Genomic DNA, 24426 nt, shown 5'->3' on the forward strand with positions numbered 1-24426 from the left:
TGGGCAAATTCACTTTTCGGCTACTGAGAGATTTTACCACTTGTTGACAAATTGTACTTTATCAGCCCAAGTGATTTCAATGTGTTGGAAATAAGCTGACTGCCAACAAGTTATTTTATCACTCAGCAGCAAAAGATTAAAACCCAACTGCGGGCACGATGAACTTACTTGTGTTAAAACAGTTGAAGACTTTGCTGAAAAACCACCTCTGATCATTTCTATTCCTAAATCCTGCAAATCTTCTTGTTTACAGGCAAGTGGAGGTACAGCTTCTGCTTTACTTCTGTACCCACTGGGATGTAAGCTCTGTAGGTCTAAAAGGCTTCAGTACTATGGTCACATCTCCAACTCCCTCTTCTCCTGGAGGCAGGTGGACATGGAGTAAAAATTATTGCGCTAACAAAACAAGGAAGGAAAGCTGCTTGCACTAATCACTAGACAAAAAAATGACCAAAAACATAAAAAAGCATAAAAATGTGCAGCTCTAATACCAATAAAGTGTGATTCAACAAATGACACATGTAAAATAAAATACTAAATGTCCAATCATATAAGCCAAATGGAAATCATTAAAAAGTCCATCTGGAATTAAAGTCCCAAGTGAGTAATGTGATGAGAAGAATCCAACATAAATAACGTGATCACAAAGTGCAGCAAATCCTAACACCGATAAGGGTTAATAGATTGCGCTCACCAGATAAGTGGGACCCAGATACCATATAGCATGTGGGTCATACAAGCTGTGAGAATATAAGGTGGATGTCCCAGATGGATGTAGAGACCTCAAAGGAGTTCATATGGATCAGCAACAAGCATGTATAAACCAAATCCCAGCTCCAACACGGATATAGGTAAGAACCAAAGAGGGACAAACATAGTGTAATATTGCTAAAATCAATTTAATAAAAAGACATAGCAGATACACTTACAAAACATCCCAAGGTATTGAGCATATCAAGGGTATAAAGCAGGGCTTACTGTAGTCCTCTTAACGCGTTTCAGCAGAAATGCCTTTATCAAAAGATAGATGGAGATGAGACCGTAGTACTGAGGTCTATGAGACCTGCAGCACTTACATCCGAGAAGGCACAGAAGTACAGTTGGATTTGAAGGTGGCGTTTCAGATTCTTAGGCTTCTTTCACACGGTCCGCCTCCGCAGGCGGATCCGTGTTGCTCAGCGGGGATCGATCCGTGATCCCCGCTGAGCCGGGCGGATGACAGCTCCGTCTCCGCTTGCAGAGTGGAGAGGGAGGTGTCTCAGCACCCGCTGCCCTCTATGGGGGATTGGAGGAGAGCGGACCGCTTGTCCGCTCTCATCAGATCCGCTCCGCTCCGATTACTGAACGGATGGAAAAATAGGGTTTCCATCCATCCAGATTTCAGCACAGGATCGGATGCGGATGACAGCGGGTGTCAGCGGAGGTGACCTCCGCTGACACCCGCTGCCCCATAGAGCTGCATGGAGGATCCGATCAGATCCGCCTAAAAAACTGACAGGCGGATCTGATCGGACCGCCCGTGTGAAAGAGCCCTTAATCTGCTTTAACACATATAAAGCTGATGTCAGAGGGGCAACTCAGCCGCTAGTGATCCTGCTGCTGACGATTACTCTAATAACTTGGCGCCCAGCTACATCACTAACCTGGTCTCAAAATACCAACCAACTCTTTCTCTTCGTTCCTCCTGCTCTCTAGCTCCTTTGTAACCTCTTCTCATGCTCGCCTCCAGGACTCCTCCCGAGCCTCTCCCATCCTCTGGAATGCTCTACCCCAATCTGTCCGACTATCTCCTACTTTGTCCACTTTCAGACGATCCCTGAAAACACATCTCTTCAGAGAAAGCTGGCAACTATCTGGAAATCTGGCAACCACCTAACAACTGTACTTTTATTTTCCCCATCAGCCCATCCCCCACAGTTATTACCTCTTGTATGTCTTGGCCCTCCCTCTTAGCTTGTAAGCTCTAACGAGCAGGGCCCTCTGATTCCTACTGTATTAAAGTGTATTGTATTTGTACTGTCTACCCTCAAGTTGTAAAGCTCTGCGTGAACTATTGGCGCTATATAAATCCTAAATAATAATATTAATAATAAATCAACAACAGCAGGATCGCTAATAGGCTGCCTGGTTGTCCCTGAGGAATCGCTCCCTCTGTAGATGAGCAGAAAGGTGTCGGGCCCATCACCAGCAATCAAGATTCAGCAACTTTCAGGTCAGCAATAGAACAATATCTAGATGTGTGTGGCTACAGAGGGAGCGGTTACATAAGGATATACAGGTATCCTGCCAGTGATTTATCTTTAGCCGCAGAATCACCCATCTGGCATCAGCCTGTAAGGGCAGGGGTAATAGGGTGGTTGTCATGTCCTCCATGTTTACCTCCTCATTGTGGGCGCCAAGAAATAGGTAACATTAGAGGCCTAACCTGGGGTGAGTTCTTCTGGGCTATGCTTGGCCAGGATCACTTTTACTACGCACAGAGTACCTTTTCTATTGTGCTGATTCCATCAATGCCCTGGGACAAAACCCTAAGGCAGGTCCCCACTGTTGGAGATGAACGTACACCATGTACACATGCACTGTAACTGTTCCCCAGTTAACTCTTGGGTCCCCGTGACAATGTACACATTTGTCCACATCCACCTGTCCAGCGTATCACCGCTACCTCCCAGTAAGAGTATGGGGTCTCGCTATAGGCGACAAGGCTGAGGCCGCTTTTGGGAAATACTCGAGCTTAAGGCAGGTCCTCCCTCTTAGAGATGAACATGCACCATGTACACTTGCTCTATAACTTTCCTCCAGTTAATTTTGGGGTCCCCATGACAGTGTACCCCTTCCCTGTAATTTGCATTTAGGAAGGACACGCTAAACCTTGTCCACATCCACCTGTCCAGCGTATCACCGCAACCTCATACCCAGTAACAGTATGTGGTCCCACAGTGCACATAGCGTAGATTCCATATGTGCACTTCACTTCACTTAACTCTTCCATACCTGGTCACAGGCAGAGGGCCTCTGCGTAGTGAGCCTGTTCCCACTGCTATGGAAGACAAACCGCTCACAGAGAGAATGCCGACAACAACTCCCTCCTGCAAGAGGCTATACCACCTATCTCAGACACATGCCTAGCGACAGGCTGCTTAGTGACCTTACGTTACCCTAGATAAGCCTTCTGTCTTCTCACCGTATTACTCTTCTACTGATGTCTTTGTACCCCAAAGTATCTTAATGACCAAGACTGCAATTGTGACAGATACTTGCATTACACCCCTAGTAACTTCAGACCAGGTGGGAGCAAAGTTTCAAGTCTAGCTTAATAAAAGGTGCAAACATGACAAAGTTTAAATGCACAAGAAAGAGTTCCTTCCTTACATCCCTAATCCTAACTCAGGCTATGTGCTGCCCCGGCATACCTACAAAGGTAGAGTCCATGTATGATGAATAGGATCCATTAGTGGTATTTCGCATTGCTGTAATCTTCGGAGATGAGTCACGGGTCTGGATGGCCTTCTACATGACCGTAGTACTAGCAGCGGGTGACATCCCTTCACTCCTCACGGGTGCAGTTCTCCAATCCTCTCCCTTACGGGCTCACCTACTGGGCCTCCATGCTCAGGGCTGTCTTTCCCCACACCACTCCCAACCACAGGCTCCGGATCACTGTCCCTCTTTTATAACACAGGAGCAGTGGGTCGGACCAGGGCAGCACCTGCTGTTTTCTTTTTCAAAATTTTTGCAAATTTGTCACAATCCTTGTCATTAAGCATGTACCATAGGATCATAAAATGCATAGGATAACTCTAGTTAAAACTGTATGACAATTATTTTCAGATCCAGGCTCGGTTTACACTGCCACGACCTAAAAGTTGCGCGACTTACGGTGCGACTTGCCAGACGACTTCTTAGCGATTTGCTAGCGATTTCAGTATGACTTTGATGTGACTTTCAGGGAATGCCTGGGTAATCTTTCTGTAATGTTGGATCCAAATCACATCAATATAGACGAGGATCCAATTTTGAGGCGACTTCCATTAAAGTCTATAGGCACAAGTTGGATAGAAGTCGCCTTGAAGTAGTACAGGAACCTTTTCTAAAGTCGAAGCAACTTCAGAAGTGCTAATTAAGACAGCTCTCATTGGCTAGCATGGGATTTCACACGGCTTGGGGTCTCACAAGTTGGATCCCACGTCGCAGCAGTGTGAACAAAGCCCCAGAGTTATAGGTATCTGAAGGTTTATATAAATATTGACTTTTTTTACAAAGTCAAGCTTGGCCCTTCCCCTTCCTGTCTCCCCAGAATTCCTTTTGGTCACCTGCTACGCTAAATTACTTGTAGGGAGACCATGATTGACAGGTTATTATCAATTTCAGAACAAGGTCATAAATGATCGCTTATATGTTTCTCCCAATGGAGGTATACTGCAACACAAAACAAAATATATGTCCAAAGCTATTCAGCTCCAATAACTTTCTCTTTAACAGGTATAAATTCCATACTCCTCATTTTTTTGTGTGAGGGGTCCTTTTTGGAAAATTGGTCTAATTACCTACTGGACTTTTAATTAGCCTAATAGCTCCACTTTTCAGCCTGTTGTAGGGTTGGGGAGGCTAAAGAAAAAGTAATATAAGCATATATTATATATTGCAAATACAAAAATACTATGTTCTTGAGTTTTTCTCGAAAACATTTTTCCTTGGATACCCAAGAAAAAGTCCTGTGGCTCCGAGGTTGGGCTGAATGGCTCTTCAATATTTCAGAATGGAAAGGGCTGTAGTAATAACGAAGCCCTCCATGGCATGAGCGCAGGGACCATTGGCTACTAGTTTTATATTTGCAGGCCACAGACTCTGGACAGAAGATTCAATTGGCTCAGCCAGAGCTAATTGGTAAAAATTGAGAGTCTATGGATTTACTTATAATCATAATTAAGCCCCTGCCAAACCATCTGCGTTGCAGTCCTGTGAGGAGCAGAGTGCCCATCTCTCATCCTCCCAGTATCTTTGCAGTGCTGTATCTTGGCCTAGGCTGACCAGGCCCAGGCCTAGGGCAGCACTTTGCAGGGGGGGGCAGCAAAAAAGCTGCACACCACATGAAAAAAAGCAGCCTCCTCCCGACTTCCATGTGAAAAGGGTCCCTGCTGGCTTACGCTACACTTTTAGTTTAGTGCCAGTATTATGGGATGAATTGGGCCAGAGGGCAGGGTCCAGGAGGCAAATCAATCTGGCACCCCCATAAAGCAGTCACACTGCTATCTGCTGGTATGATAGGCTGCACTAATGGACACTGATAGGCCACACTGGTGGCCACTGATGGGGCTGTACTGATAGCCACTGATGAGGGCACACTGATATGTTGCACTGATAAGGCTGCACTAATGGGCAGTAATGAGGCGGCACTGATGGGCACTGATGAGGCTGAACTTATAGGAACTGAAAAAGCTATGCTGATGGCCAACGATAGACTGTGGTTGTGGTCTGTGGTGTACAGATGACAGGGAGGGTCATAAACCAGAAAGGGTTGTGGCATTTACAGGAAGGGGAGGGTCATATTTAAATTTGGGGGTGCGCAAACATAGTAAGGCCTAGGGCAGCACAAAACCTAAATACACCACTGTATCTTTGTCATGGTGTTTGTTACCTGGGTTGGTCATGCAGACTAATGCTGGAGTACTGTAACCAGGATCATTTTTTATTAAATTGGTCTTTATTGGAATGATTCACCTAAGATTTAATTGCTAGGCAAGTTTTATGCAAAAATGGTGTATTCATCTTTGCACTGGATTACTCCATAATAAACATTGCAGCTGTTTAACCCTTTTGCGTTTCTTTTCACACATTTAAAAAAAAAATATATATATATATATTTTAGACCTAAAGATTACTTAAAACCCCCAAAACATTATATATTTTCTGAAAGCAGAGACCTTGGAAAATAAAATGGGAGTAGTTCTATTTTTTTTTTTGTCATACAATATTTTTTAGGTTTTTTTTTTTTTAACCTTTTTTTCCTCACTAAACTTTGAAATTTTATGTTACATAGGCAATACAAAGTTTTCTTTATTGAGGCATGAGGAGTCGTGATCCCCCATGTCTCACCAGCCCGCCATTTGAGCTAATGAAGTGTGGATCGCGCTCCATTAGCTTCTTCTCCAGCCACAGTGGTTGGGTAAAGTGACAGCCAAACCCAAAAGTGATGTACTACATGTCGCTTTCAGGTTCATACGGAGTAGAAGAGATCAGCCAACAGACATTCACTGGTCTCTCTCCCCTCTACCTTCCAGCATCCACCATGGGGCTCCCAAACTTGCAGATAGGAGTGCTGAGCCTTAAGCCCCGCACACACAATCAGATTATCGAACGATCTGTCATCCGTTTTTTGTGGCATGCTAGTCTGATGTGGAAAGTGAAGAGGTTATTTTTATATGAATTTTCCCGTATGACAGAATTCTACTTCAGAAGTGATGTCAAGTGTTGGATTTTTTTGTATGTGTTCTTTCGTCTCTGAGCATGCCTAGTCTTGCTCTTAAGATTTTTTTCCGTCAATCTGTACTAATGAGACGAAAATCGGACGTTGTGTTGACGGACGATAAAAATTTTATAGCCTGCACATCAGGATTTTTTCGGCCGAAAAGTCGGAGTCGGCTGTCGAGAGCACCATACTAACAATCCGAAAATCGGCAGATCGTCGTCGGGTGAATTTTCCCTACAGATTTTCTTATCGTGTGTACAGGCCTTTAGATACATAATGGTGGACACTTGTTACATTTACATGCTTTTCGGACTGCTGTAGCTATTAGTCATTAAACTATTTATTGCATGTTTCTTTATTGTTTAACCGCTTGCCGACTGCGGCCAGGCAGAGTGACGTAGATCTACGTCGCTAGCCTGTGACCGGCTTTTGAGCCAATAGCGGGCGAGCGCGCGCCCCCCCCCCCCCCCGGCTCGTTCACAGAGGAGTCCGCGCGTGTGACCGGCGGACCCGATGTCCGCCGGTCACACTACGATCGTCGGTAGAGAGGGAGAAAGTCAGGCGGCTTATGTAAACAAGCCGCCTGTCATTCTCCCCTGTGCAAAAATGGAGATCAGACGGTTCTACTATGTAGAACCATTGATCTCTGTTTTTACAATAGGAGACATGTCCCATCACAGTTAGAAACACGCCCCTAGGACACACTTAACCCCTCCCTCTCCAATACAGTTAACCCCTTCCCTGCCAGTGTCATTTTTACAGTAACAGTGCATATGTATAGCACTGATTACTGTAGTAATGTCACTGGTACCCCCAAAAGTGTCAAAAATGTCAGTCAAGGGTCCGATCTGTCCGCCGCAATGTCGCAGTGCCGCAAAAAAATCGCAGATCGCCGCCATTACTCGTTAAAAAAAAAACCACCAAAAATCTTTCCCTTTGTTAGTAAACGCGATAACTTTTGCACAAACCAATCAAAATACGCTTTTTGCGATTTTTTTTTTTTTTTTTTTTTTTACCAAACATATGTAGCATAAAACAAAAATATTTTTGCAAAATTGTCGCTCTTTTTTTATTTATAGCGCATGATCAAAAAATCGCACAGGTGATCAAATACCACCAAAAGAAAGCTCTGTTTGTGGTAAAAAAAGCACGTGAAATTCGTTTAGGTACAGCGTCACACGACTGCGCAATTGTCCGTTAAAGTCACGCAGTAAAAAATCGCAAAAAAACCCCTGGTCAGGAAGGGGGTAAAATCTTCCGGGGCTTAAATGGTTAATAATGTAGGTATGTAGGCTCCAGAGTCTCATACCATGTGTCTTCCCTTGATGTAAAGCTTTTGCTTTGTGCAGAAGTCATGCTACACTTGTATTATGTAGCAGATAGTAGCTGTGGTTTGGTGAATGCGGTCTTACTCGGTAAATTAGGCCGTGAGATGACTATACTAAGGCTGATTCCAGGTATTATAGTGACATTACTTCCTTGTATGATCGTTCTCAGCTCATGTTCACTCATTCTCCCTGGAGACATCCTTCTCTACTGGGGCAGGCCTGAAAAGACTTAATAATCTGGAGTTTCTAGTTCAAAGTTCTTTTCTGTCAGCAAACAATAACATCAGAAATGCCTTTCATTTTTCCCTTGAGCCTGAGCTTCTTTCGTTTACAATGAAGTATGCCAGGCTGCATGTCGACAACATATTTCTTCAGGTCCTAGTTGCGGGGCTTTTGTTAAAAATGAAGAAATATCTGAAGGTTACATAACAAGGGTTGTGAAACTATAACTTGCTGATCATAACAGATCAGGGTCTGGGAAGTTGTGGCTTTTGTGGAACTGCAGATTTTTAAAGTCTATTAGAGGACAACAGCTAAAAAACCTCAGGCTGATGAAGGCAGGCCATTCATGAAGTAGCACCCTCCTAGTTAGGTTGCTAGTTGCCAGGATGTTAGGGAAATCTACTACTTTTTAGATACTCTGCAGTCAGTGGAGCAGTTTTTGATTGCTTTTGGCTGTTCTGGATCTCACAGCCTGCAGGTGTGATTGCTCTCCTTCAGTGGCTTATGAAACATATTAATTGAATAATTGAATACTCAGCTAATCCCTGGGTGGGGGGTGCCCAGTAGGTGGCTGGAGAGGCACATAAATAGTCTGAGATTTAGAAGGGCTCTTTTTCTATTTGGAGTGGCTGCCCCCATCTGCAGCATTTCTCCTGATTTCAGCAAATATTCATGAAGGTCCCTGCTGTGGCATAGGTGTGCGGCCTACTCCTAAAAATCTGTTTTTAAAGCTAATCAAGGGAACCCCCACCTAAGGACCTGGTCTGGAGAGCTCACTAAAGAGTGCCTGGTGGAGGTTAGAAGAGGTCTGCCTGTCCTGTGGCACTGTGAGCATTAACCTCTCCCTCACTCAAGAGTGTCCAGTGGATACTGGAAGGAGGCATCCGGTGATCCTCTGACATTGTGAGTACTGACCTGAGCTCAAGGTTATAGTAACTGTGTGCTTTATCCTTTGGGTGTTGGAGCTAGTAGTATTTTTGATTGGATTAGCTTAAAGGGGTTCAGTCCTGCCATCTGCACATGCTCCTGCATAAAGACTGTTCAAGAAGACTTAGCAAAGTAAAGTGTCTCTCCTGCAAATATTCTGTGAATTTGGACTATACCATTATGTTCATAAAAGAAAGAAATGGGCGCCTTTAAGTGCAGTAAGACTATTTTATTGCTAAGACTAAAACTTACTCACGTGGGAGATGGTAAAACAAGCTCATAATCCAGAAACATGACACTGGTACAGGGCTCCCCTATCCGGGCTCCTCTCTAGTCCGCTCCACGCTGGTTCTGGAAGTGCTGCAGCCATCTTGCTGGTATTTCCTGCTCCCCCATTTGTCTGCTGGATGATAGAAATGACTGGAGAGGAGCATGGATAGGTAACAGGTACAATAAGGTCATATCATACATAGTTGACCATGGTTGATAGAAAGACATTTATAATATTATTCTGTGAGATCATGATTATGCTCTAGTCCGGTGTTCCATAAAATTATGGACAGTTTGTAAAAAACAGAGACTTTTCACCTTCCGTGGACAGGAGAAACCTGCTCATAAAAAAAGCAAAAAAAAAACACTGCTGGCTATGAATTGCAAATGCGCAGCTCCAGAGCCACCCGAATGATGCCTGCACAGTAACATCATGATGCACATCAGGGCATGGGCTTTTATTCACATGCCCCGCTACAGAAGTTGAGACCAAGCCTGGCAGCTCACTAATTGGCTGGCTCAAGGACTACACATGCCCAGTTCAGAGCCGACAAGTGGATTTTTTTAATACTAAATACTTTGACGTAAGGGAGGACTGGTGAGAAGATGGCACTCATGCCGACTGCACTTCATATGTCTTTTTGTTTAATTACAACTGACCCTGGTACTTTATACATTACAGTATGTTGTACATAGACCTGACCAAGGTGTTTATTGTCTCAACAGCTGCTGCTTTTAATGAAGTTCTTCTTTAGGGTAGGCTCAGTAATGCAAAAATATATTTTTTTGTGTGCATAAAATACGTGTTAATGAAAAGTTAAATTAAAAAAAAAACTATCCTTTGTCCTGAGGTTTATTTGTGTCTGTTATACCAGGACTTCCCAAACTTTTTTGGGCCGAGACCCACTTCTGAATCGAGTTATTTTTCGGGACCCACTTGCTTGTAATGAAATATTGTAAAGCACTATAGAATTTTTTGGCGCTATATAAATGCAAATAATAATAATATTATTGCATATTTTAAAGGGAGGGGGATGTTAAATTAAAAATAGCAATTTACTACTTTTCAGTTTATAATTGAATACACTTGCCAGATGTTCTAAGTGAAGGGTCAGAAACCTGTGGCATGTGTGGCATATAAGCGGAGTTGTAAGTAATCAACACCCTCATAGACAGTATAAGACAGGCAGAGGACAGAAATCAACCATCCAGGACAGTGATCACCAGGCTATATGGCACTCACCCTCCTTCCTCTCCCAGCGGTCCACAGTGAAGGTGAAGCCCCTGTTTGCCCTCTCCAGGGCCCAGCACACCTCACCCAGAGTCTCCATGATGAGATTCTCTCCTGGGGTCACAGAAGCTGCCATGAACTCCTGACACCGCCGGGCCACCTGGTCCTCCTATGACACCGAGGCTACCGTCTCTGCCCGCTATAGCTGAGAGAATCCCGCCGCCAGTCTAGCCACCACCGCTGCCGCCAGCAGGACTGCATAACATACATACATAACAGCCCACATACATACCCACTGATGGAAGTATCCTCCTCGTGGGAAATGCAGACCAGCGTCCGTAAACTGCGTGGGCGTGGTCCTGAATCCATCGCCGTTTGACTGCTCTGGCTCTCTGCAATTTGCGCTGGCTCGCACAGCACAATTTAAGTGGGCCCGCTCTCAGTGATTTCCGGCTCAGCGCGACCCACTCAAACGTAGTTCGCGACCCACAAGTGGGTCCGGACACACAGTTTGGGAACTCCTGTGTTATACTGTCAGTTGTGACACAGTAATTAGTGTTTTGTGGCTACAAGGATTGTGGTATATGTGTGCACCTCTTTTATTGAAAAGCAAAGTTGTGGTAAAGTTGTGGTGGTAAAGCTGTGGTAAAGTCGTAAAGCTGCGATCTAAATAGGGCCCTGTGTAACACTCATACAGTAGTTCCCAATTGTCCCACTTTTAGAACCAAATCTCTCGGTCTCTTTTCTCTTCAGTTGTCTCTCTTTTTAATCTCATATTTAAATATCTTTAAACAAATTTGATATTTAATGAAGAATAATAATCTAATAATCTACAGCCAAACCTTTTTTGTCCTGGTAACCACAGTATTTGCGACAGAAATCGGGGGAAAATCTTCCAATGGTTCACCTGTGGGATATTCTCTTAGAGGGGTAGATTTCCTCTCATTTCCTGTTGTGTTTTTGGATTACTCCATTGACATACACACAAAAAAATGCTGTTTAAAGTGGAACTTCATCCAAAAGGGGAAGTTCCACTTTTCTGCCTCCTTACCCCCTCCTCTCCCACTTTCGGAATTTTTTAAAAAATGTTTGGGGAGAGTGGGTACCAAGTTTTGACAGGTACCTGCTCCTACTCCTGCTCAGTTTATGTAGGTCACTCTCACCAATTGCCCGCAGCCTTCAGGGAGACATCACAAATCCCAGAAGGGTTTGGGATCTTTCACAAAGCGCAGCGCACCTCACACAGGAGCAGTTGGCAGCCGGCTGTGAAACCACAAGGAATCACAGCTGGCCTCTCTTAGCAAACATGATGGCACCTGAGACCCAAAGATGGGCAGAGAACCAGCCTGGGTGAGGATAGTGCTGGATCCCTGGACAGGTAACTGTGCTTTTACTACAGTCAACAGCTACAGGATTTGTAGATGCTGACTTTTATTTGTTTGGGGGGCGGGGATTTGAAGATTCTCTTTAACTATTCCTCACTCTATTCAAACATTTATTTATTTTTAAAAGGTTGGAGCTTAGATGTATTCTAACTTCTAAGTGTTAAGTTCAGGGGAGGACTGGGCCAGGGGGGCAACTGCCCCCCCAGGCCACTCTGATGCCCTGTAAAAAGGCTGCACTGCTTCTGCCACAGACATGCCTAAAGGATGCCTGATGAAGAAAAGTAAAGTCAACACCGCTGACCTACTAAGTGCGGGATAAAGACAAGGACAGAGTGCAGGCCCCCCCCCCCCCCCCCAGCATGGATGGTGTAAACTGTGTCTGATCAGAGGCCAGTTCCATGCACCACTGGAGACTCCCCCCCCCCCCCCCAGCAAGCCCAGATCGAGCTGTCCCAGCTCCTCCAACTGCCTCCTGCTGGCAAGGACAGGAGCCCGGATTTGGCCGGGGAGTAGGGAGTACCTGGAGTGGACCTTCAGCCTGGAATGGGGGTCAGGAGGAGGCCAGGAAGAGTAATAGAGGGAGTGGGGCCGATTCGCTGCACCATGGGCTTCTGGTTTGTACTTGCCCCCTGGGCCAAAGGTTGCCAGTCAGTCCCTGGTTATGTTGCATCAAAGTGGAAACCCATCGATTTATTGGTTTCAAAATAGTTACATTCCTGGCATATACGTACTTGTAATCTCAATCAAACTGTCATAATTGATCATGTGCAGCATCATGGCAGTTGCAGATCAAACCGAAGCTAAGATGGTAGCTTCTGAGGCTGAAAACAATAGGAGGGCTTTGTTCCACTTTAAACTTTGTTTCCAACTGGCAAGGGTCCATTCACGTATTCGAACCAAAAGAAGTTGGACCGCAATCGGAGAAGATGAAATCTTTTATTCCTCATAGTCAAATCCATACATGTCTCTGGATGCACTGTCTGTATGGATTTGACTATGAGGAATAAAAGATTTCATTGATTTCATCTTCTCCGAGTGCGGTCCAACTTCTTTTGGTACGAATACAGTTCTGGATGGCGGATCTGACCTGCACCGGCACATTCAGCCTCACCTGAGCGGCTCTTCTTTCCAAAATTCTAAGGGTCCATTCACACCAATGGGCACACATTATGTTCAGCATAACTCGTGCCTGCTGGCATACGCTGTAAAGCGGCAGTGTGATGCATTCTTACAACGCATTGCACTTTTTCTTTATTAACCACTTGCCGACTGCCGCACGACTATTTACGTCGGCAGTCAGCCCCTCACAGGCAAAGCGACGTAGGGCTACGTCGCTAGCCTGTAAGGGTTTTGGGAGCGAGCGCGCGCCGCCGGATGCACGCTCCCGCTCGGTCACGGGACCCCCCCGCGCGCATGTGCCTGATGGACCAGATGTCCGCTTTGGACTCGCGATCGTCCGTGACAGCGGGAGAAAGGCAGGCAGCTAATGTAAACAAAGCCGCCTGTCAGTCTCCCCTGTGTAAGAATGGTGATCAAACTGTTCTACTATGTAGGACCGTTGATCACTGTTCTTACACATCAAGCCACAGCCAATCACAGTTAGAAGCACTCCCCTAGGACACACTTAACCCCTCCCTCTCCAATACAGTTAACTCCTTCACTGCCAGTGTCATTTTTACAGTAACAGTGCATATGTATAGCACTGATTACTGTAGTAATGTCACTGGTAACCCCAAAAGTGTCAAAAATGTCAGTCAAGAGTCCGATCTATCCGCCCCAATGTCGCAGTCCCGCAAAAAAAATCGCAGATCGCCGCCATTACGCGTTAAAAAAAAACAACAACAAAAATCGTTCCCTTTGTTAGTAAACGCAATAACTTTTGCGCAAACCAATCAAAATACGCTTTTTGCGAATTTTTTTTTTTTTTTTTTTTTTTTTTTTTTTTTACCAAACATATGGTAAAAAAAAAAATTAGCCTAAAATGTTAAAAAAAATTTGATTTTTACTTTTTTTTTTTTTGGGAATTTCATATAAAAAAATGTGAGAAATATTGTTATTTTTGAAAAATTGACATTTCATTCAACTTCAGCACAGCAGCACGTTGTGATGTGGCGTAGTGTGCTGCAACACGTGCCAATGCATAAAAATGCATCCTGCCCTCCGTATTTCCAGCACGCACCAAAGCAGCGTATTGGTGTGCATTGAAACAACAGAACTTAAAGTGGAGTTCCACCCTATTTTTATACTTACCTCCATCTTCTCGCTCCGGGTCACCTGAAAAAGAAATGGATAATCGCATATTTTTTTTTTTTTTACTTACCTCGTAGCGAAGAAAATATACTTACCTTACTTCCTTCTTCCTCCTTCCTCGGCCGCGGCCCGTCGTCACTTCCTGGCTCTGCAATGATTCCTGGGAGCTGGACGTCATAGCTCCCAGGAATCATTGCGCCTGCACCGGCCCCGACGTCAGTTCCGGGTCGCGCGCGTCATCCCCTTCTAAACAGCTCCTGGGCATGCCCAGAAGCTGTGGAGGGATGACGCGCGCGACCCGGAAGTGACGTCGGGGCCGGCGCAGAGCATCGTGGGACCAAAGAAGGCGGAAGAAGACGCCGAAGAGGACGCGCTGGCTTCAAGCTGCCCACATCTGAGATGGCAGCGCTGGACAAGACGTTTGCAAGGTAAGTATTTGTCCTAACAGGTAAGTGCAACCCGGGACAGATCAGAGGCTAGCCATTGTGGAATGCACTAGCCCTGACTGTCCCGGGGGTATTAAAAAAAAAAAAAAAAAATTCAGGGTGGAACTCCGCTTTAAGCCAAATTGCCTGGTCTATACGTTGGGACTGCGATAGTGTTAAGAGGCTCAAAATAGTTGCATTGCAAATTCTCAATAAAAATATATGAGAAAAAAAAAATAGTTGCATTTATTTTAAGCACTTGTATAACAAAAAAAAATAGTGTTGATAAAAGCTTCTGAGATATATGTGATAAAGTGGTCACTTTTTGTGAGTGATTGCTTCAGGAAACATATGGTCAATGTGTGTCCTTTACCCTTATAGGTTGTCCTTACCGAGGTCTCTTTTTCTTGAAAAGTTGAAGGCTTGGCATGTATTCAACATCACTGAGCTAGCTGACTGCTCTAATGAAATAAAGCCATTGGTATGTGGAGTAGGAGCCAAAGTATACCTTGAAAAAAAAAATAGAAATAAATGCAACATGTTTGCTTTGCATGTGTCTGTTATCATGCACACAGTCAACTGTCATTTTACACATTTTTAGAAAGAGTGCAGTTTGTGAATTAGGAAGCTCTGTCGTAGTCATATTGCCTACAGGGCACTGCGTTCAGTGGAATCTGGGAATGCCCGGAGTGATTTACAGGAAAAGGCACGCCTTTTCCAGCAAGCAGATGAACAGCGATTTGCATTCATGAGCAGAGAAATTAAAGTGGACCTTCACCTCTCAAAAAATAATTTTTCCCTGCCGCCTTACCTCTCACATGTGGATAATATTAAGCTTGTTCAGTTAACCTTTGAAAATGACAGATAGAGGCTGACGGATTGCCATGCTTCAGATTCTGGCTGCTCCAATTTTGATAAATTCCCCTTTGTGTGTCCCACTTTTGTCAGTGGGGACTGATTTGAGTGTCCTCTCATTTGTTCAGAGGAGCTTGCAGTCTTTCTGAGGCCTGCTCCAAACACCTAGAAAGGTAAGAAATGTTTTAGTTTTAATTATTTTGTGGTATGCTGTGTGATTTGGAATATGTAGCACTGCCCCCCTGAGGACTGCTGGATAATACACTCTCGGGTCCCCCTGGGTTACAGTTAGCAACATTGGCATCCACAAATTAAGACTTCACTTCTTTGGCTTAGTCAATGATCAGTCCAGGGGTATGTAGTTGTTTTTGGTGTTTTATTTTAAATAGGGATGGGAGAAGGGAATAGCGGGACACTATCTGGACTCCTATCTGGAGATGCAGTCAGGCTGCAGATTTCACCTTGCCACTAGATGAATTTAGATCAAATCTCTGTTCAGACAACTTAGTTGTATAGATTATTTCAGGATACCTGCCAAGTACCCCCTTTCATTCCACAGACTGACACCTCTGTCCTCTGACTATCCTACAACGGGGTGGCCCCCCTCAGGTCGGGCCCCTAGACACGATCCCCCTGTATTCACACTACTGTTTTTCGAGGGTCTTCAGTGTCCCTACCCCTCCAGTCAGTTCTCCTGGACCTCTGGGTTCAGTTCCCTTCCTCTGGTCCCCAGGCCGACTGCCTGTGACCGCGTGCCACTGCTACAGAGGAGGAGGCAGCCACCGCCCTCTCCCTGGGACTCTGCTCTCCAACCAAAGACCCCGCAGCACATCTGCTCCTGGCTTTTATACAGTATCCCATGATGCACCGAGACAGCCAGTCTCTACCAAAATATATTTCCCTGCTGCTCCTCTGATAGGCAGACGGAGCCTAAAACCATACTCTCTCACTAGCACCTACAGTACCTGGGAGGGTGCTACAAATATATAAAAAACACGTAGTGGGGTTTTCTCCAATTTGATTGCAAGGCCTCATGCACATTGGATGTTTTGCTATCTCTCCAAAACCAGCGTTTTGGTAGAAAAAACGCTTGACATTTGTAAGTGTGTGTGTAACACATTTAGGGCTCTTTCACACACTGAGTCCATTGGACGGACTCCGTTTTTCTCAGCGGGGGATCGATCCGCTGATCCCCCGCTGAGAAGGAGGATGACAGCTGTTCACCGCTGTGTGCAGAGACACAGCTGTCAGTTCCCCATGCATCTCTATGGGGAAAATTGGATGGGAACGGACCGTCGGTCCGTTCTCATCCGATCCCATCCGATCCGCTGGACGGATGGAAAATAGGATTTCCATCCGTCCAGATTTGACGGATCGGATGTCGGCGGACATGTCTCCGCTGACATCCGATGCCCCATAGGGATGCATGGGGGGGACCAGTCAGATCCGCCAAAAAAAACAGACAGGCGGATCTGAGCGGTCCGCCTGTGTGAAAGGGGCCTTAGGCGTGTTTGAGCTTTAATTCATTTCATTACCCAGAATAATAAGTTATTCTGGCCACTGAACTGAATTAACATTCAAGCTCTAAACAAGCCTATTGTATAAGTGCGTTTAGACACATTTACACATGTTTACACGCATTAAGGAATAGTTCACATACACTATGTTGTTAAAAGTATTGGGACGCCTGCCTTTACACTCACATGAACTTTAATGGAATCCCCGTCTTAGTCCGTAGGGTTCAATATTGAGTTGGCCCACCCTTTGCAGTTATAACAGCTGCAACTCTTCTGGGAAGGCTGTCCACAAGGTTTAGGAGTGTGTCTATAGAAATGTTTGACCATTCTTCCAGAAGTGCATTTGTGAGGTCAGGCACTGATGTGGATAAGAAGGCCTGGCTCGCAGTCTCTGCTATAATTCATCCCAAAGGTGTTCTTTCTGGTTGAGATCAAGTTTCTCCGCCCCAAACTCGCTCATCCATGTCTTTATGAACCTTACTTTGTGCACTGGTCCAAATCATTTGGTGGAGGGGGGATTATGGTGTTGGGTTGTTTTTCAGGGGTTGGGCTTGGCCCCTTAGTAACGGTGAAGGGAACTCTTAAGGCTTCAGCATACCAAAACATTTTGGACTATTTCATGCTCCCAACTTTATGGGAACAGTTTGGGGATGGAGTCCTGACCTCAACCCAATAGAACACCTTTGGCATGAATTAGGGTGGAGACTGCGAGCCAGGCCTTCTTGACCACATCAGTGCCTGAACTCACAAATGCGCTTATAGAAAATGTTCAAACACTCCCATAGGCACACTCCTAAACCTTGTGGACAGCCTTCCCAGAAGAGTTGAAGCTCTTCTCACTCACACACACATCATAGGTTGAATTGGATGGACTGGTGTCTTTTCAACCTTACTATGTAACTCAATATTGGACCCTACAGGCTAAGACTGGGACGCCATTAAAGTTCATTAGTGCATTCATAAAGTGCGTGTAAAGGCAGCCACCCCAATACTGTTGACAATATAGTGTATATGTGGGGTCGGTTTCCATGCATTTTTCTCAAAGGAGTCCGGTGCAGTTTTGTTCACATGCAAATTTTTACTTGAAATCGCACCTGAACCAGACTGAAAAATGCACAGGACTCTTTTTAAAAACACACTGCAGCAGGCCCGCAGATATGTGAACCGGCTTTATAGAAAAGCGTGTCGGTTTACGTCATACGAATTGGATGCGGTTCAAAACTTATCCAATTTGCACATATTTGAAGCCTAAGCGTTTTGTTGCTCCTGGACACGCTGGCTGTGTTTTTTTTTTTCTGCTTCTAAACGCCTATGTGTGCATTAGACACATAGGCTGACATAGAGGAGCATTTAGAGGCAGAAAAAAAATAATGTAAGAATGCCCCTCAACAACAGCGTTAAAACGTCCAGTGTGCATGAGGCCCAAAAGTGTGAATACAAGTTAACAGTTCCCTATCTTGTTGACTGAGTCTGTTGCTCTGTTGAAAAGCTTCCACTTCAGATATTGTAGGCTCCCATTTAAAACCAATGTGAAATCCCTGCTGAACTGGATGGCATCGGGTTATATAAACTAGTGATCGACCGATATCGTTTTTTTTATTGCCGATACTGATCGCATATCGGTATTGGCCGATATTTTTGTGCATTAAATTTTTTTTTTTTTTTTTCACAGGTACTCTTGTGGAGGGATCTGGGGGTCTAAAAGACCCCAACCCCCTCCTCTGCACTTAAAAGCATTCAAAACGCCAAGTTTGGCTGTTTTGAATGCTGTAATTTTTTTGAATTTGGCGCTGAGTTCCCGGAAGTGACGTCATGACATCACTTCCGGGTTTTTACACGGAGACCCGATCAGAGCCGAATGCGACTTTGATCAGGTCTTCTCTTCGGCGGCCGTGCAGGCTGGTTGGGATGGGAGACCCGGGCGAGCTGTGGAAGGCGGCGGGATGGGGGGGGGGGGATGTCCCATCCAGCTCCTTGTAATGACAGCCGAGCGGCTTCTCAGCCGCATCGGTTGTCATTACAAGACAGCCGACCATCGGCTATGGACGCCGTTACCAGGGGGATGCCTCTAGCTGCAGGGATCACTCCGGTACAGCACTTTCCCGAAATATCGGCAATATCGGTCACCTTGTTGGCTGATTCCGATATGTCGGGGAAAGTGCATATCGGCCCTCGATATATCGGCTTTACCGATAATCGGTTGATCCTTAATATAAACAGATACAAGTAAATTGAATGAACTTTCTGTTGTTTGTGTTTTTCAGGCCTCCGAGATGGCTTCGCTTCCCACTGAATGGATTGGGAGTGTTTACCTCTTCATGCATTCCGATTCTACCTCTCTGTGTGATCAGTATGACACCCATAAACCTCTGATGTACAAGACACTCCGGGATGCCTTGCCAGGTAGAACATATGAAAGAACCTGTTAGCCCAAAGGGCTCTTTTACATGGGTGTCCAGAAGGTGTTAAAAAACAGGCAATTAGGCTGTAGTTGTGCTGCCCTCCGACCACCCAGCTAAATTCTACCATGGCAGATAGAGGGGGCTGCACAAATACTGCTGTCGTGATGCTATGATTTATTGCCACCACAGTTATAACTTGGCTCGTAGAGTTTGACAGGAGGCACCACCGGTTAGGGTAAACGGGAGCCACCGCATCCATGCACTAAAGCAGCGCAGTATTTTAACTTATGGCCCGTACACACGATCTGATAATTGGACGACCGATTGCCCGTTTTTCTTTGCATGCTAGTTGCATATCGAAAATTCGTTTTTATGAGTTTCGAAAATTCTCGTACAACAGAATGAAAAATCAGAAGTCATGTAATGTATTGTAGTGTATTTGTATTGTATTTTCGAACGACAACTGAACTGATTAACCACTTGCCGACTGGCTGCTGAGTTTTACTGCGGAAGTGTGGCTCTATTGCCGGAAACGACGTACCTGTACATCATTTCGTTCAATAGCCACTAGATGGCGCGATCACGCTAATTGGCTAGCGGCGATGTCAATCAGCGGGTCCGGTGGACTCGATGTCCGCCGGCCACCTGCGATCATCCCTGGGAGAGGCAGAGTGGCGGTCAGATCATGAGATCATGACACAGTGGCTCTGAGGAAGAGGCGTATGCCTTGAAATGCGTCAGCCGTCATCCTAATAGGACAAGGGACATTCGTATGGACTACTCTCGATAATCAAGATTTTGAGTCCGATGTGATTGATTTATACCTTTGCTTGTGAGTAGCCATTTCTATGTTTTAACAATAAAGCCTATATTGAGGATAATGCGCTAGGTTGTGCGCCTTTCTTTGTGTTTCTTGTGAGGCAGAGCGGCGGTCTGTCTATGTAGACAAGGCAGATCTGCGTTCTTCAAGGGGACAAGATGTTGATCTTGTGTTCCTGATAAGCAGGAACCCGAAACTCTGCCTTCCCCCAATCAGTGCACCCCCCCTACAGTTAGTAAGCACCACCTAAGGACACATTTAACCCTTTGATCAGCTCTGATGTTAACCCCTTCCCTGCCAGTGTCAATAATGCAGTGACAGTGCATTTTTTTTTTTTTTTAGCACAGATCACTGTGTTAGTGTCACTGGTTCCCAAAAAGTGTCAGTTAGATGTCCAATTTGTCCGCCGGAATGTCGCAGTCTCGCTAAAAATTGCTGATCACCGCCATTACTAGTAAAAATTTACATAAAAATATCTCAAAGTTTGTAGACGCTATAACTTTTGTGCAAACCAATCAATATAATCTTATTGGGATTTCTTTTTACCAAAAATACCTATTGGCCTAAATTGATGAAAAAATTAGATTTTTCTAATTTTTTTTATTGGCTGTGTTTTATAGCAGAAAGTAAAATATATATATATATTAAATTGTTGCTCTTTTTTTGTTTATAGTGCAAAAAATAAAAAAAAGCAGAGGTAATCAAATACCACTAAAAGAAAGGATCTATTTATAGGGGAAAAAAATACATTTCATTTTTTTTTTTTTGTTACAGCATCGCACGTTCAGGCAATTGTCAGTTAAAGTAATGCAGTACCGTATTGCAAAAAATAGCCTGGTTATTAAGGGGTTAGAACATCCAGGCCAGAAATGGTTAAATGCAAATGATACAATCTAATATCGTACGAGAAAAATTTTCATTCTTTTCTCATCTGATGAACTGTCGTGATCGGCTCTCGAAAGCTCTGTACCAGCGATCAGAATATAGTACGAATCGCTTTGAAAGCGGTATTTTTCGCCTGATTTTCAGATCGTGTATACGGGCCATTAGGTTAGATTCCCATCTATGCAGTTTGCAATTGGTGCATTTTACAGTGCATTTTGCTGTACGTTTTTGCATACAGGATTTTGTCGTAATTTGCGCTTGGCATTTTTTATGTTTTTTTTTTGGCCAGATGGTTGTTAGGTAAATTAAAAAACACAAAGCACTACATCCTTTTCTGCAGCTTCTCCATTGTAGTCTATGGAACCAAAAAAGCACAGTTTTGCATTTAAAAAAGTCCCTGACCCTTTCATAAAACGCAGTGGCTAAACAAAAGCATAGATGTGAACGTGTCCCATAGGAAACCATGTTAAATGGAGTGTAGTGTGTTTTTGCAAAAAGCAGCAAAAAACACATAGGTGGGAACTGAGCCTTAAGGCCCGCCCTTTAGCAGTTTTATGCTACAGGGCTGCACCCCTGCCCCATATCACGTATAAATATACGTGATCCAGCTCTTCTGGGTAGGGGGCGCGCCTGCATGCCGCCACTGGCTCGCTTCCACTGTGATCACGCACAGCGGGAGCAAAGCGGCAGGTAACGCGGACTCGATGCCTGCTGGCACCCACCGATCACCGAGCAATGAGGCAGAACGGCGGTCTGCCTATGTAAACAAGACAAAGTTGTTCAAAGACAGCTGTTCTGACAGGAGGAAGGCATGGATCCTGTGTTTCTGCAAAGCAGGGAATACATTTCATCACTTCCCCTAGTAAAAGCACCTCCCACAGTATAGTAAAACACTGGCTAGGCACATAGTTAACCCTTTGATTGCCCCTGATGTTAAAGGAGTTGTAAAGTCAGAAGGTTTTTAAGCTTAATGCATTATATGCATTAAGGTAAAAAACCTTCTGTGTGCAGCAGCCCCCCTCGGCCCCCTAACACTTACACTTGAGGTTCCTCTCTGTCCACGAGTGTCTCAGCCTTCCAAGATTCTCCCTCCTGATTGGCTGAGACACAGCAGCGGCATCATTGGCTGCTGCTTCTGTCAATTAAAGTCATTAGCCAATCAGGAGAGAGAGGGGGCGGGGCTGGTGACTCGGCTCGGATGCCCCCCACAGCAATCTGCTTGAAAGGGTGACAATGCAGGTGGCAAATTAGGAGACAAGGGCATGGCATTGTCACCCTTAAGGCCCCATGCACACAGGGCGTTTTTACAGCTGCTGTTAGGAGCATCAGAAGTTTTTTTTTTTTTTTTGCAGCTTAAAAACGCCCCTCTGTGTTATTCTATGGCCTCATGCACACACAGGCTTTTAGGAGCTCCAAGTGGCATAGGCTGCAAAAAAATCCCAGGGCCAGTGCATTCAGGAGCAGCAGCGTTAAGCTGTAAAAACGCCCGACACTGCTAACGCGCCTAAATGTCGGCTTTTAGCAGCGTCAGGCGTTTTTAAAATTTGAAAAATGAAAAATGTGATTGGTCACAAATAGAAGAGGGTTGTGTTTAGTTAAAAATGCTGCTAAGCGCCGACACGCCTAAACGCGCATTGACGCCAATGCGAAATGCTGCTAAAGGCGCGTTTTTGATGTTTTGGTATATTTGTTGTTCTGAATCGCTTTGTATTTTCGGAAGTTATTTCGGAAGATTGGCTAAATTTGTTTTAACATGATAGGTCGTTAGTTTGAGAGATTACTTATGCACTCTGAGTCATCCCTGCTAGTCCAACCCATAGAGAAATGGAATGCAGGGTCAACATCAGGGGGTACAGGTTATACTCCTGTAAGGGGCCTGAGCGCCAGGAGGGGCCCAGACCCCGGCAACCAGAAAGTGTGCATGGTGCAAGAGAGAGGAGTCGGAGGAGACACGAGGCAGGAGAGATGCCAGAGGCTGCTGGTCCGGTCATAAAGACCAGCCGCCGCAGATATACTGTGGCAGGCTGGCTTTCCTGCGCAAACCGATGTAGGGGTAGGTCTGTCCGCGGGAACGGGTCTTGGGCGCACTTTTTCTAGCCCTGCAGCTAAGAAACAGGTCGCCACCGCTGAGAACCGGACGATCGCTGCAAGGACTGACAGAAGGTGGTGTGCCGTTGTGAACATGGCACACCGCTCATCTGTCACTGATTGAAACAGGGCTCCTGTGTTCCTTTTATCTCGGAACACAGGAGCCCTGTTTACTTCCACCTAGTCTGTCCCCCACACAGTTAGAATCACCCCCTAGCCACATAACGACCGCCCACCGCAGTTTTACTGCGGCAAGCAGCCGCTCCTGGGCAAAGCGACGTAATATAACGTCGCTCGCTCAGGAGACTCTAGGGGGCGAGCGTGCGCCGCCGCGCTTCCGTCCCGGCTGGGGAGCCAGTGCCACTCGCGATCGCCCGCAGCTGAGAAAGAAAGACAGATGGCTGATGTAAACACAGCCGTCTGTCATTCTCCCTTGGATGATCACAGAGGCTATGTGATCCTGCTATATAGGATCGCATGTCTCTGTGATGATCTAACAAGCCACACCCCCTGACAGTTAGAATCACGCCCCTATGGTCACATTTAACCCCTTGTTCACCAATACAGTTAACCCCTTCCCTGCCAGTGTCATTTTTACAGTAACAGTGCATATGTATAGCACTGATTACTGTAGTAATGTCACTGGTACCCCCAAAAGTGTCAAAAATGTCAGTCTGGGGTCCAATCTGTCCGCTGCAATGTTGCAGTCCTGCAAAAAAATTGCAGATCACCACCATTACTAGTAAAAAAAAAAAAACAACAAAAATGACATAAATCTTTCCGTAGTTTGTAAACAAACACAATAACTTTTTTTTTTACCAAAAATATGTAGCAGAAAACAAATTGGCCTAAAATTTTTTTTTTTTTTTTAGAGAATTTCATATAAAAGAATGTGAAAAATATTATTTTTACAAAATTGTTGCATTTTTTTTTTGTTTATAGCGCAAAAAATAATCGCACAGGTGATCAAATACAACCAAAAGAAAGCTCTATTTGTGGGAAAAAAAGGGACGTTAATTTTGTTTGGGTACAGCGTTGCACGACTGCGCAATTGTCCGTTAAAGTAACGCAGTGCCGAATCGCAAAATAGGGCCTGGTCTTTGAGCAGCCAAATCCTCCGGGGCTAAAGTGGCTAGGTACACAATTAACCCTTTGATCGCCCCTGGTGTTAACCCATTTCCTGCCAGTGTCATTATTACAGTAACAGTGCCTATTTTTAGCACTGATTACTGTAGTAATGTCCCTGGTCCCCCCAAAAGTATAAAAAATGTCAGTTAGGGGGTCTGATCTGTCCACCGCAATGTTGCAGTCCCGCTAAAAAAAATTCGCAGATTGCCGCCATTACTAGTAAA

At 45.0% G+C, this 24426-nt stretch overlaps 1 protein-coding gene across 2 annotated transcripts in view; it reads left to right on the forward strand.

Annotated features, from left to right (window-relative positions):
* Positions 1 to 24426, forward strand: part of TRADD (TNFRSF1A associated via death domain) — a 64660-nt gene that overhangs the window by 21676 nt on the left and 18558 nt on the right. The window contains exons 1-2 of one of the 2 annotated variants that reach the window (XM_082270365.1): positions 15469 to 15535; positions 19144 to 19282. In XM_082270365.1, the coding sequence (XP_082126491.1) occupies positions 19153 to 19282 (130 nt within the window). In that variant the 5' untranslated portion in view covers positions 15469 to 15535; positions 19144 to 19152. Of the gene's footprint in view, positions 1 to 15468; positions 15536 to 19143; positions 19283 to 24426 lie in introns of those variants that run through there. The other variant, XM_082270364.1, reaches the window with a different exon arrangement.

Source organism: Pelophylax lessonae (genome assembly GCF_965119305.1).
Source record: "Pelophylax lessonae genome assembly, chromosome: 10".
NCBI classification, from domain to species: Eukaryota; Metazoa; Chordata; class Amphibia; order Anura; family Ranidae; genus Pelophylax; species Pelophylax lessonae.